General features: G+C 51.6%; 1 protein-coding gene across 1 annotated transcript in view; it reads right to left on the reverse strand.

Annotated features, from left to right (window-relative positions):
- GALNT16 (polypeptide N-acetylgalactosaminyltransferase 16) overlaps positions 1-11,025 on the reverse strand; it is a 77,725-nt gene extending 66,700 nt beyond the window's left edge. Inside the window, exon 1 of the mRNA XM_068398766.1 lies at positions 10,812-11,025. Within this exon, the coding sequence (XP_068254867.1) occupies positions 10,812-11,025 (214 nt within the window). The remainder of the gene's footprint in view (positions 1-10,811) is intronic.
- Between the last annotated feature and the right edge of the window lie 1,576 nt (positions 11,026-12,601).

The following is a 12,601-nucleotide window of genomic DNA, read 5'->3' on the forward strand; positions in this document are numbered from 1 at the left end:
GCAGGAGCACTCAGATAGCCCCCTTGATTCTCAGGTTCAAGGGGCAGCCAAGGTCAGAGTGGTAGTAACCACACAGGGCAGAGCTGCACAATCCAATGGCTGAACGGCAGCACAGGGAAGAATAGACCAAATAACCTATTTTTCACACTACTCTGCCAAGCACGATCATTTATAGGTCCCCATCATGTTTCCCTTCAATTCCAGCACATCATTCCTGAAAGCGAGTCTTTGGACCCAAGAAAATAAATTAATAAATAATTTATAATTAATAATTATTTGTAATAATGCTGTAAGCTAAGTGATGCAAGCAGATCAGCAGATTTTTCCTACTATCCAGTGTGACTCAATCTGCATCCTGCACTGTAAGGACAGTGTTGTTTACTTTCCCTGTAAACCACCACCTCCTGGCTCACCTAACATGTAGCATGAGATCTGTGGCTGTTCAAGAACCTGACCTGAGGCAGCAGTCCATCCGCTGACTGAAAACCCTTTCATGCTTGGCCAAAGGGAACTTTTGATAGGTGCTTGGGCAGCCTCTCTGAGGCCAGACCTCACTTGACTTCATCTCATCATCGCCTGACCCGATGGACCCTCTATGCTGACCACAGCTAGTCCTGAAAGAACACTGATTTCCCAGCTCTTCCTAAAATTACTTTGGGAGTGCCTAACAAGTATGGTCCAGTTTTTCCAGCACAGACTGGAAATGCCCCACAGGGCTGCTCAGCTAGCAGGCACAGCATCCCAGGGCATGGCACGACCAGCCTTAGATCACCCAAATGCAGAGAGGATGCAAACAGATGCAAGTTTGTTCAGATTTGCTCCAACAGATTTTTTGAAAGGGTTATCTCATTGCAGAGCATCAATCCTTCTGCTGCCTACCCAAGCTCAGTATAAACACCACATTGCACTCCGAGCGAGGGGAGAAATATGACTGTACTCACCCCAGCCTGCATCTCGTACTGCCAGGGGAGCCGGCTCTGCTGTTCCCAAACACAAAACCAAGATCCTTAGCATTGCAGAAGCAAGTGCAGCACAAGCGGGGATGTGGCAACTCAGTATCCCTGTGCCAGAGACAGGGTTATGCCCTACCTGGTTGTCACTGCCCTATCAACCCACCCAGAGATCACTTTAAGAGGCTGTGCACTATCTTTAGGTATAAAACAGTTACTTCAGCCAAACTGAGACATCTCTAAAGGTTAGGAAAGACATACAGCCTACTCCATGAGCAGCCTGGTGTAGCTGGTAATTTCTACAACACAACTAGATCCAAAGAATCTCTCAGAAAGGTACAAAGGAAAAAAAAAAGGTAAAACAACAACACATACATAGTATAGCACTTGGGAAATATAGTATGATCACATCACTGAGCACCAGGAGTCTGCAGTGAGCACTTGGAACATTCACATTTCCTAACACCAATACTTTACTATTAATTTTTACAATTAAGAAATTACTTTGGAAAACTGCATAGAGAGCACAGAACTTTTTTAACTTCATTGTGTGGTTTTGATGGCTCCCATTTGCACTGCCATTGTATCCCTGTTCCCACTCAGAGACTAACTCACCAGTTACCAAAGGAGCTGCACTGCTTTTTGCAGCTCTTACATGCTCCTCTTCATTTATTAAGCTTTTTAATGCATACTTGATACCACAAGGCACAAAGGTACAGCATGGCATTACTGGGCGCGACACACCCTGGCACCAAACACTTCGTTTGGGGCACTCAGCATGCAAGCAGATGGAAAGCATCAGTGTTTCCCAATTTTGTCCTGCAGGAAGACTTTTTCAGAGAACCTCTGAAGACACCTTCATTGGGTAAGAAAGAGCACTTTTTCCAGCCAAGCGCTGGCCGTTTCAGGATTCAGCTTATCCAAAATAAAGAGGCAAGAAAGAGATTCCTATTTTGTCTCCTCCCGGGTCCACAAAATGGCTGGTGCAGGTTTCAGCACAGTTGCTTTCTCTCTCCCTGCTACGTTAAAACAAAGCCTCCTCACGAGGACCACCCTTCAGCTTACAAGATGAAAAATTTGTAAAGTGGGAGAATGAAAACAAGAGGTTAAAGAAGATCACTTTGTGCAGCTTTAGCTGAATGTCATCAGTGCCCATGCTATAACAGAGTCAGAAGTTAGAGCATTAACCCAGCCTGACCACGGCAGCCCTGAAGCCTGAACTGCAAAGTCAGCCCTGCAGCTCCATCATGGCAGGATGATCAACCAAGCATCACCAGACTGGACAAAACAGCTTCCCTGCCCACGTGGCAGCTTCAGTTGCGTCCCGGGGTAGTGCAGGACTTAGACACCAACAGTGCTGAGGGACCTGCATTGCCACCGCAGAAGGAGCTGAGGCAGGTCTCTTGCAGGGACGATGCTCCAAAGGGAGCATGCAGCTGCCTATCAAAAACCCAGGCTCTACCAACACTGAGAAATTACCCATACGCTCAAAGCACATCAGAACATGGGTAACTTCTCTGCAAAGATAGGGCCCAAGAGACCACTTTTTTTTTTAAAACATTTATTTTTTTAAAAAAGAAACGTACTCCTATATATCTCACTGTCTCCACAGTCACAAGCACAACTGGGACCTGGAAATCTGATGACGACAGTCCACCTCCTGTTCTTTATCACTTTTATTAGTTGCAAGAATATGTGCTTATAAAGATAAAGGGAAAGATAGCAACAGGTAGGACACAGCCTTTCCTCATAAATCCTGTTGTTCAGTGGACAGAGCTCACCGTGCTGTGCCTTTAATGTCTTCTTCTTGCAGCAGATCGTCCCTGACCTGCTGCATTTCTGCTAATCCCATTCTTGGTTCTAAGGTATACAAAGGGTGAACCCAACCAAATGTTTTGCTAAGGTTACCTCATCTCCAGCCCTTTACAAAACTTGCAAGCTGAGCCTCCCAAAAGCCCTGTGAAGCAGATAAAATCTCCATTTTAGACTTTGAGAAAACTGAGGCACAGCAGCCTGTAAGGAGGATGAGTTTGCAGCTCAGCAGTAAGACAGCTCCACTCCCAGTCCATGTGTCTCGCTTCAGTTACGACTTTACCTTAATACGATAGTATGGAACGAGTTGTGGATCATGGCCCCTGCACTAGGCTCTGTACAGGTAGAACTGCAGCAATAACTGACACGATGAGCCCCAAAGAGCCTACAACCCTACTACAGGAGGTGGTAGGCAGGGCTGGAGGAGCGCAAGGGAGCAGCATATGCCACCAAAACAGGAAAGAGAGAACGAGGTCCTGGGACTGTCACTGGGATGCCATGGGACAGGAACAACCAGCTGGCACCATGGGGAGAGCCAAGGAAGAGCGAGAGATCCCACCCAGCCACGCTCTGCCCTGGGGCCTTCCCCGCAGAAGGGAGGCGATGCAGGATGCAGGGCACAGGCCAGCCAGGGTCCCCTGCTGACCCATGTGTTTCATCCCCAGCACGTTCACCTCTGTTTATTTCATTGCCTTTATGCTATGCTGCATGTTTTTCTAACAGCAATAATTCAGTCATTTTTCAGAGCTCCAACATGGGCAGTCCCAGTTCTGTGCCGCCGAAACAAAACCAGACCTTCACCCCTTGCCTTTCAAGTGACTCCCGACCTGCCTGCCTCGGGATGAAGCGCCTGGGCCAAGTTTCACCACGGCAAAGAGCAACCTGGGATGCCTCTCAAAGGCTTCTGTTTCCAGCAAACACTGCTAAATTTTTAGCTTTTAAATCTTAAGGCAGTTTTGCGTATGCAAAGATAAAACTAACTGGGGAAGCAGCTGCATACTGAAAGAACGCTTCAGCTCATGAAAACTTGCAGCTGCTTCACCCACTTATTCAATGGAAAGACTCTGGTAAAAAAAACATCTTCAGGAGCACTGCACTTTCACCTCCTCCACCTCTACACACCATCCCAGGCTGCCCAGACCACCACGCTTCCCAAGCCCCAGACCATGCTGCAGCTACCTTGTCACTTTGATTAACAATTAAGGCCAGTGCTGCCAACTGGATTTTATTAATATTATTATTGTGAACCATTTCTTTTATATTATTTTTTAATGTGCCACATGGGCCACCGGGAAAAATTAAATATAAAATCATTTTCTGCCATTTAGGCAAATAGCATTCATTCCCACATTTTTAAAACATAAACACCACAAATAAAATATTAAGCTGTCGAACTGTCACTGAATCTTCCTCCTGCAGTAATACCCCCAGAGAAATAGTTACCAAGTCATCCTTTCCAAGGGAGCTCGCACAGGCCTCTCATCTGCCATAAGACAGATCCCACAGAGATGCAAATAAATCAGTGTTGTAGGGGTCTGGCCACAGCAGGAACAGCTGCCACAAAACCCCAAGAGTTAAGGGCCATCCCCCCCCACCCTAAAATACACTAGGAAGAGCAGAAGCCATATAGGTGCAGGGAAGAGCCAGGCAGGTGGTAGATTTTGGCAGGGGAACAGGCCAGGCTGAACAGAACAGACAAACCCAGCACTTGGAGGGGGCATCTTCCCCCTGCAAAAGCATCAGCACTGCGATGTGCAGCTTCTTTTCCATCTCGTTTACAGCATCCCGGACATTAGCAGAGCTGCAGAGAGCGGAACTGCTCTGCAGGCTGGCGTGATGGAGAGCCCAAGTCCCCTTCGCTTTTCCTTTAGCTTGAAGGGAAGAAGATGTTTTAAGAAAACCAGAGCATTTCACAAACTGCTGAACATGGAGACTTCACCAGCTTTCTCACCGTGCCTCCCCAGACTCGGGTTCCTGGGGTCTGCAGCCAAGGTGGTCTGGCTTACAGGCAGTGCAGCAGCCCTGGGGAGACCATACAGCCTCGGGGAGACCATACAGCCTCCTGTGCTGTGTTCACACATGTGCAAACCTACACGCGGCCGCCCAGAGTAAGAGCGGAAAGAAACCTATATAGCCACATTCCTGATCTTTGCCCCAAAAGGCAGGAGACTCAAGAGTGAGCAACCTGCTAAGAGTCAAACGGTAAGGAGGCTGCTGAAATGAGCTGTGGCATCTCATTAAATATTAGGCCTTCTGTCTCCACAGCACAGCAGGACATGAAATCAAACCTGTACTTCACAAGCCTGACAAGATGCCAATGCAAGGAATTAGTGCTCTTCCCTCTCTTCTTGTTTTTTTTTGTTGTTTTTTTTTTTTTAATTTAGGATCCACATTGGTTCCCAGAGTTACATCCCTGAGGCTACAAGACCTGTCTCCGGGCAGGCACACATGCAGGAGTCCTGTGGGATACAAGTTCCTGAAAAACAGTATCACTTATCGATCCACAAAAGCTGCAGCTTATCCCAGTTGTGAGGGACACAGCATCCCCTGAGAGCCGTGCACAGAGGGAACGTGATGAAGGGATGGAAACAAAATCATTCACAAACAGTGAACATCAGTCAGCAACCGCTCTGCGGGATTCAGATACCCACAGCCAAAGGCAAGTGAAAACAAATGCAGCAGAGCGCACTGTTTGGCCAAGTTAGTTAAGCCTACCAGGGTCTGAAGAGCATATGTCAAGGTGGTCTTACACAGTGGCAAATACAAACATGGCTAAATGTGCCAGTTTGGCTACTCAGAGAAGAAGGTAAACCCCAGCCACTGCCTGTTTTCTGGCTAAACAAGAGGGGGGAATCAAATGATTGACATCTTTCCTCACCAACTTGCTCGATGCCTACAGACACCTCCCATTCTCAGCGGCATGTCCCAGAGCAGTCTCCCACTCGCTCTCTCACCGCAGGCAGGCGACACTCAGTTCAGCGATGTTTGCAGAGCATTTAGAAACCCTTTACTACAAGGGAAAAGGACGCCTTGTTCTCATCTCCCTGCTGCTCATTTTACGTGGCTGAGCACAGAGGTAGAGAGCTGAGTCCAGGCAACCTGAGCCAGTATTACAATATCGGGTCTCTCAGCTGTCAAACAGGCTCTAGTGGGGTCACAGAGGAGCTACACAGGTCACAAAAGTTGGCAGAACAAAGACAAGAGACAACACACCTGCTCCAAAGAGCAGCTGGGCACCAGCCTGACATGATTCAGAGCATTTAACTAATGATACTCTTCTGTCTCTATCTTCCAGGTGCGTTACTGCTTTCCTACCACCCCAGAGATGTCAGCAAGCTGGAGAAGCCCAAGGGCAGCCTCACATCCAGCTTTTGACTGGGAAATGAAAGCAAATACTCCCATCCTCGGCTCGCAGTCAGCCACGGGCAAAACTCCTTTTTCAAAGCTACCTACCAGCCACCTCTCTGACAACCAAGCTTTGCCCATACAACAGCGATGGCCTTGCTCTCTTCAGTGGGACACAGGTACGCTGGGTGACCTTCCCGTGCTGCAATCTTTTCAGCGGGGAGGACATCTGGGCTGTGCCCATGAGTGCTGCGCTAAAGCAGACAAGCAGCACGTGGTGAATGATTAACCACCCATACATAATGTGGAAACAATGCCAAAACCCCTCCAAAAGACACACTGCATGGGTTCTGCCTCCGGGAAATTTCCAAGGAGCAGGAGGCAACCTACTGCCAGGGAGGGAGAAAAAACAGAGCCCAGGGAAGAAGTCCATCCTCCAGAAACACTCAACATACAACCAACTGCCAGCAGTCCCAGGGCTCCTCCTAACTGATATGCAACTATGCCATCCTCCAGAGGAAAAACACATTCCTAGGACCACAGTACTCACTCATGCTTCTGCCTTCCGTGGTGGGTGGAAGGGGAAGCGAGGAGGGGCTCAGTGTGCCACTGAGTCAGCCCTGCCCTTTGCCAATTTCTGCATTATTATATTCAAGCATCTGTAGGACCTCTTTGGGATAGGCTATTGCAGAGAGCCCACATATCAAGATTTCTGGCTATACAGCAGGGATCTGGAGAATCACCATTAATGTGCACGCTCTTTCTAGGACACTGATCTCTGACAGCTCCCCCCAACTTTGCTATCCAAAGATTTCCCTTGCTGACTCTAGGAGTGAGACATCCACATTTTAAGTTTAAAGTTGTGCTAATAAATATGAGGTCAATACATAACACAACCTGTTCAAGCCGAGAGCTTTGCAATCAACTAAATTTTTTACCCTGAGGTGATTTTTATTCTTCGCATTGGGAGAGAATAAAGAAGTGTCCTGGTTTGGCCCAAACCAGGCCAATTAGTCCTAAAGAAACCAAGGTCACTGCTAAATTTCTCACTGCTTTACGACGTGAAGAGCCGAAGGGGGGGTCACACCTGCAGGAAGGAGCGCAGACAGGGCAGGTGACCCAAGATTGACCAACGAGGTATTCCATCCCATACACGTCATTCTCAACTTTCTCTATTTATCACTAACCCCACTGCCTCCTGGAGGTGGGGCCCAGGAGGGAGGGCCCTCCTGTCTCCCACTGATGGTACCAGCTTTGCCAATTCTCCAGTCTAAAAGCCTGCAGGTGTGATGGCAGGGGGAGCTACTGCATTTTCCCCTCTGCCTGTGCTGGGGGGAGCAGCTCTGCCTGAGGAGGATTTCTAAGCTCTCAGTCTTGGTTTTGTATATATTTGATTATTTCTATTATTATTATACTCTTTTTCATTATTAAGTTTATTAAAACTGTTTTAATTTCCAACCCCGTAAGTCTCTCTCCCTTTTCCCTTTCCCATTGGGGGGGGGGGGGGTGGGTTAACAGAGAGCATCTGCCACAGGTTTTAATAGCCGGCCCAGCTTTAAACTGTGACAAGAAGAAAAACCACAAGCCCAGAAAGCACTTCAATTTTAAAAACCATGCAATTCACCCTTACTTTGCCCGGGATTTTAAATGTCACTAGCATAGACACAAGAGCGGAACTCTTGGATTCGCTCACCCAAAAGACAAGATTTTTTTGTCCCAGACAGAAAAGAAGCCAATTTTAGAAAACTGAAAAAATATTTTCCAGAGACCTGTAAGTCACATGAGTCACCCATATTTGCAGATGAGCCCAACCTGAACTCCCAACACCATCACTCTATGCAGAGCAGAGGAAATCAAAAGCTGGATTCAAAACGGGCAGCTTGTCTCAGTGGCTCTGCAGAAGGCCAAGGGACACGAGAAGCACACGGAGCACAGGCACGCCTCCTCTTACACAAGACTGCCATTATATATTAAGTCAAGTAATCTTACTTCATGCGGAATGAACTCAGGGTGGAAGGCTCTGCACTGCAAAAGGACAGCCGCTTCTCTAGATTCATCATTTCTCCAACGGGGCAGTTGAAACGGCACATTTTCCTCGCTGGCTGGGAGTGGGGGTGGGCAGTGCCGCAGCCCGCGCGCCGTGCACCCAGGAGCCAGGGGTAAGGATGCGTGCTGAGGGATTGCTTGCACAGCTATAGCCCCTGCATAACCAGGCCCACAGGCTCACACGGTCAGCTCAGACCCTGGCTGGATGCCACCCCCTGCGGAGGGGTGCCGTCCCCAGGCCCCCGCTGACCTTCCTGCCCCATGCCTGCCTGCAGCCGCTTCCCTGCTTCTGCCCCAGCAGTGCAGGCGGAGCCCGTGGCTGGGACAGCTTGTTATTCACCTCCCATCGCAGCGAAGCCGGTTAGGCTCTTCGATAGCCATGCCACTGTGTAGTTACAGCATCACACGTATTGCATTTTACCAGCTTGCCTCTTGCAGGAACCCCCCGAACCCTTGGAAAACTGCTCCACATGCACGAGGGGAAGACCAAGCACCACAAACCCCTCCCATTTCCCTTCTCTGTGCAAATGGATCACGGCAGGTCAGGATGTGATACTTCCACCATGCCCCACTGTCAGGTGCAGCAGCAGAGGGTTCTCCTTCATCCCAGCTGCTGCCTGATGGGGAGGAACAGGATTTACCTGGGGCAGGGCAGGGGGGCTGGCATATCCTGGGAACCCAGTTATAGAGGGACAGGAGACGCAAAGGATGATTATCTTTCCCCACTAAGGGATTTCAGGTGTGGAGCAGAGCTGGGATGCTTCATGCTGTCCTGCAAGCAGGACCAGATTTGGAGCAGCTGTTGCACAGTGCTGTAGCTTGTAAGGAGAGGCTTTGTGGTTAGCCATGAGCGCATACTGCCTCCCCCCAAACAGCAGCAATATAACAACGTGTGGCTCTGCCACAGCACCCTCCTCACAAGGATTTCAAGGTGCTTGGCAGACTATATGGATTCATGTAACCTCACAAGCCCTCTGAGAGGGAGTAAAGTAAATGCAATTAAAAAATGGAGGGATAAGCAGGGGAATGGAGAAGTAAAACTGCCAGAGCAGGATATTCAAGCACAAGCAAGAAAACAGGGGCTCAGGGGTAGCTTCCCCCACCCCTAAGGTGGAATCTGACAGGCAGCAGCACTCCAAATCCTCCCTCTGTTCAACTCGGCCCTGGTCAGCCTGAGAGCATTTCCACACACCCCAAAGGGCTACAGCAATAGCAGCACTCCCACAGAGCTCCTTGCCCGGGAGGCACCTTATTCATTTCCACAGTCCTGCTCCGTAGAGGGTCTCACAGCAGAGTGGCCTGAACTGCTGGCAGCCCCTGGCCCTAATAAGCAGCAAATAACGTCCTCAGTTTGCCCAAAAGAGCCTCAGTTTTGACTTTTGAGTTTCAGCAGCTGCAAGTGATGGCTGAGGTCTCAGCTGAAGGGTTTCCACCCTGCTGCCGGAGGGCTGGGGCTGCTCTGACAGCATTTTCCAAACATTCATGAGGCTTCCCATACACCCACACCTGCCACCCCCACTTTACAGGTGGAGAAAAGAGAGACACAGGCCAAAAATCCCAGCACCGGTCAAGGAGGGAAGCGGAGAGCCCCAGCACCCAGCCCCTGCTCCTGCTCCGACTCTGACCAGGCTGCTGCTTTTGTTCGCTTCCATGTGTGCGTAACCGGCTGATAAATGCATTTGCAGCCAAAGAGTGACACACAGTGCAGTTCCTGAACCGCTTCAGCTGGATCACTCTGGGGTATGGCATTGCCAGGCCACTTTTGCTCCAGGGGCTGGTTTATTTTTTATGAAGCTACTGCCTAGAACTGGGAGAGCTTTATTGATGCGGTTATACAAGGCAGAAGGAGGACAAACCTCCTCCATGGACAGAGCAGAGAGGTCCTCATCCTCCTGAAGTCAGGAGCTTAATTTTATCACCCTACTGAGCCCACAGATACCCAGCGAGGATAGAGCGTTGTGCTTTGAAAGCAATTTTGAAGTAGCACATCAGGGCACTGCTACCACCCCCTGGGTTCGCAAGGAGCCGCGAGGGCTCCCCCATCCACTCTGCCCATCCCCTAGCCTGAGCCTGACTTGTAGGCTGCCATCTCTGGCTTAAAACAGACAAAACTCGGGAGCTGAGCCCAGGTCGCCCATTTGGCAGCAAAGTGGAGGGAGCAGAGGCAGAGGCTGGCACCAGCTGCGCAGTCCCCGCAGCAAGGGCCGCTCGCATCCCCCGGCCCGATGCCCAGAGCTCTGCTGGCCGGAGGAAGGGCTTGGGAGAGGTCATGGCTCTTATCGAGTCCTGACGGGAAAAAACTGTGATCATATATATATGTATGTATGTATGTATGCATCTCTTGAACGCAAACCAAAAACCTTCCAGCTGTTTCACCCACCCTTTTCCTCAGCCAAGGGCACCCGCTCTCGGCCAGAGGAGCAGAGCCCAGGCGAGCCGGCGGAGACAACTCGCAAATACTTTACCCACGGCATTGCTCCGTTCCCCCGGGGTTTGCCCACCCTGCTCCCCGACTATAGCGGCTGCCATGGTGACAAGCACGAATGCTAAAATAAATCCAGAGCAGCCCGAAGGCTGCAGCCCTCCGCGCTCCACTCCCGCCGAGGCGGCGGCTCCCGCGCATCCCTCCCCGCCGCGGCAGGCCGGGATGCCGCTCACTCACGATGAGGGGGATGATCCTCTCCTCCCGGCGGAGCTCCAGCCTGCCGGCCGCCCTCTGCCCGCTCCGGGCGCCGCCACTACCGCCGCCGCTGCCGGCGGACCTGCCGGCGGCCGCCGAGCGGGGCTTGTTGTCCTGCCATAAGTAGTAGAAAGTGCCCAGGATCCAGGCGACGGTCAGGATGGCGATGGCATTGGCCCTGATCCTCCTCATGCCGAGCGCCCCGGGGGAGCCTGGGAGCGCTGCCTCGACGGGCAGGGGCGGCTGCAGGAGGAAGGCGGCGAGAGGCGGCAGCGGCGGCGCGGCGGCTCCCGGCCCCGGCCCGGCCCCGCGCCGCCCAGCCGCCGCCGCCGGGTCCTAACGCCTCGCCCGCCCGCAGGGGGCGGAGGGCTCCGCGCCGCCGCCTGCTCGTGCAGCCGGCCTGGCGGGGGTAGCAGCCGTCCGGGGCTGGGGCTGGCCTGCGTAGGGGCCGCTGGGGACGCGCCCGGCGCTCCGGCTTGAAGCGGGGAGTGGGCGGCAGCCCCAGGAAGGCGGGTGCTCCCCTGTGGCAGCTGGGCCCCCATGGCAGGGTGTGGGTGACACGGGCTCAGCCTCACGAGGCAGCCTCTGGGACACGGGTGACACAGCAGCCTGCCCTCCTGCACCGCTAGCCCAGGTGCCTGCCCTTGGTGGCCTGAGCACCACACAGTACTCTGCCATAAGGCAGGTGGCCAGGGAGTACAGCATGGCACCCCATGGCACACGGGACCTAGGCACCCCCTACACAAAGATGGGTGCGTCCCCGGAGGCATCTCACACTGGAGCTGTGGTGGTCCACAGAAACAAGGCTCTTGTAGCAGCGATGGGAGCGGGTGCTTGGGCAGCTCCATCATCAGCCCACAACCGCCCAGCAGTCACCCACTGGCACAAGGGCTGGGTGTCTGGGCAAGGGCTACAGCCACGAGGCTTTTGGGCCCTGCAGGAGGGGAAGCATAGCAGTGGGGGGGGCAACAGTTATACAATTCCATGTTACAGGACATTGCCAAAGCTGTAGCAATAAAAACCTTGCCGAATCCAGCCCTGCAGGCAGCTTAGGCAACAGACCATCCAGCTTGTGAAACCAAGCTACGTTTAGGCACAGTGCAGCTGCTGTGCAACTAGGGCTTAAGGGTTTGAGAGGGCAGGAAGAGGTACCAAGAAAACTCTACCAGTGAAGACGTGTGCTTAGAGAATGTGGGTGCCTCCAAGGCAGCTGACGAGGGGATTAGAGGATTTGAATCACAGTGTAGAAAATAGCAGTAGAGCTTTTAAATGACTTTTTGCTTACCTTCCTCCTGGCCAAATCCCTCTAAATCTAATTACAACCCGCCCTGCTAAATTGGCCTTTCAGGTTTACCTGCACACCGCTTGTTTCCTGAAGCACAGCACAGTACGAAATTCATCTGTCAGACGTGTACTGTGCTAGCAGTCAGGGCAGAAAGCTATTGCTAGGAGCACCACCTCCCAGGACTGCAGCATGGCTCCACACCAACCTCCCTGCAAAGCACACTGCACTCCTGATGCAGAAAGGAGTTACAAAGCACCTTACATCCACCTAGGTACCTTTCCCAATAACCCATCAACCACCAGCAGCTTCCCAGGCCAGCTGATCATAGCCAGCGGCAAGGGGAAGTTTGAGACATTCAAGGTAAAAACAAAGTCCTCCAAAGGATCAACAAAAACATAATTAGTCCAAGCTGCCCAGTCCACGCCTGTTCCAGTGGTACGAGTAACCTGTGGAAGTTGGGCTCCCAGCGTTTTCAGTCTCTCT

The sequence above is a fragment of the Nyctibius grandis genome, chromosome 4, assembly GCF_013368605.1.
Source record: "Nyctibius grandis isolate bNycGra1 chromosome 4, bNycGra1.pri, whole genome shotgun sequence".
Taxonomy (NCBI): domain Eukaryota; kingdom Metazoa; phylum Chordata; class Aves; order Nyctibiiformes; family Nyctibiidae; genus Nyctibius; species Nyctibius grandis.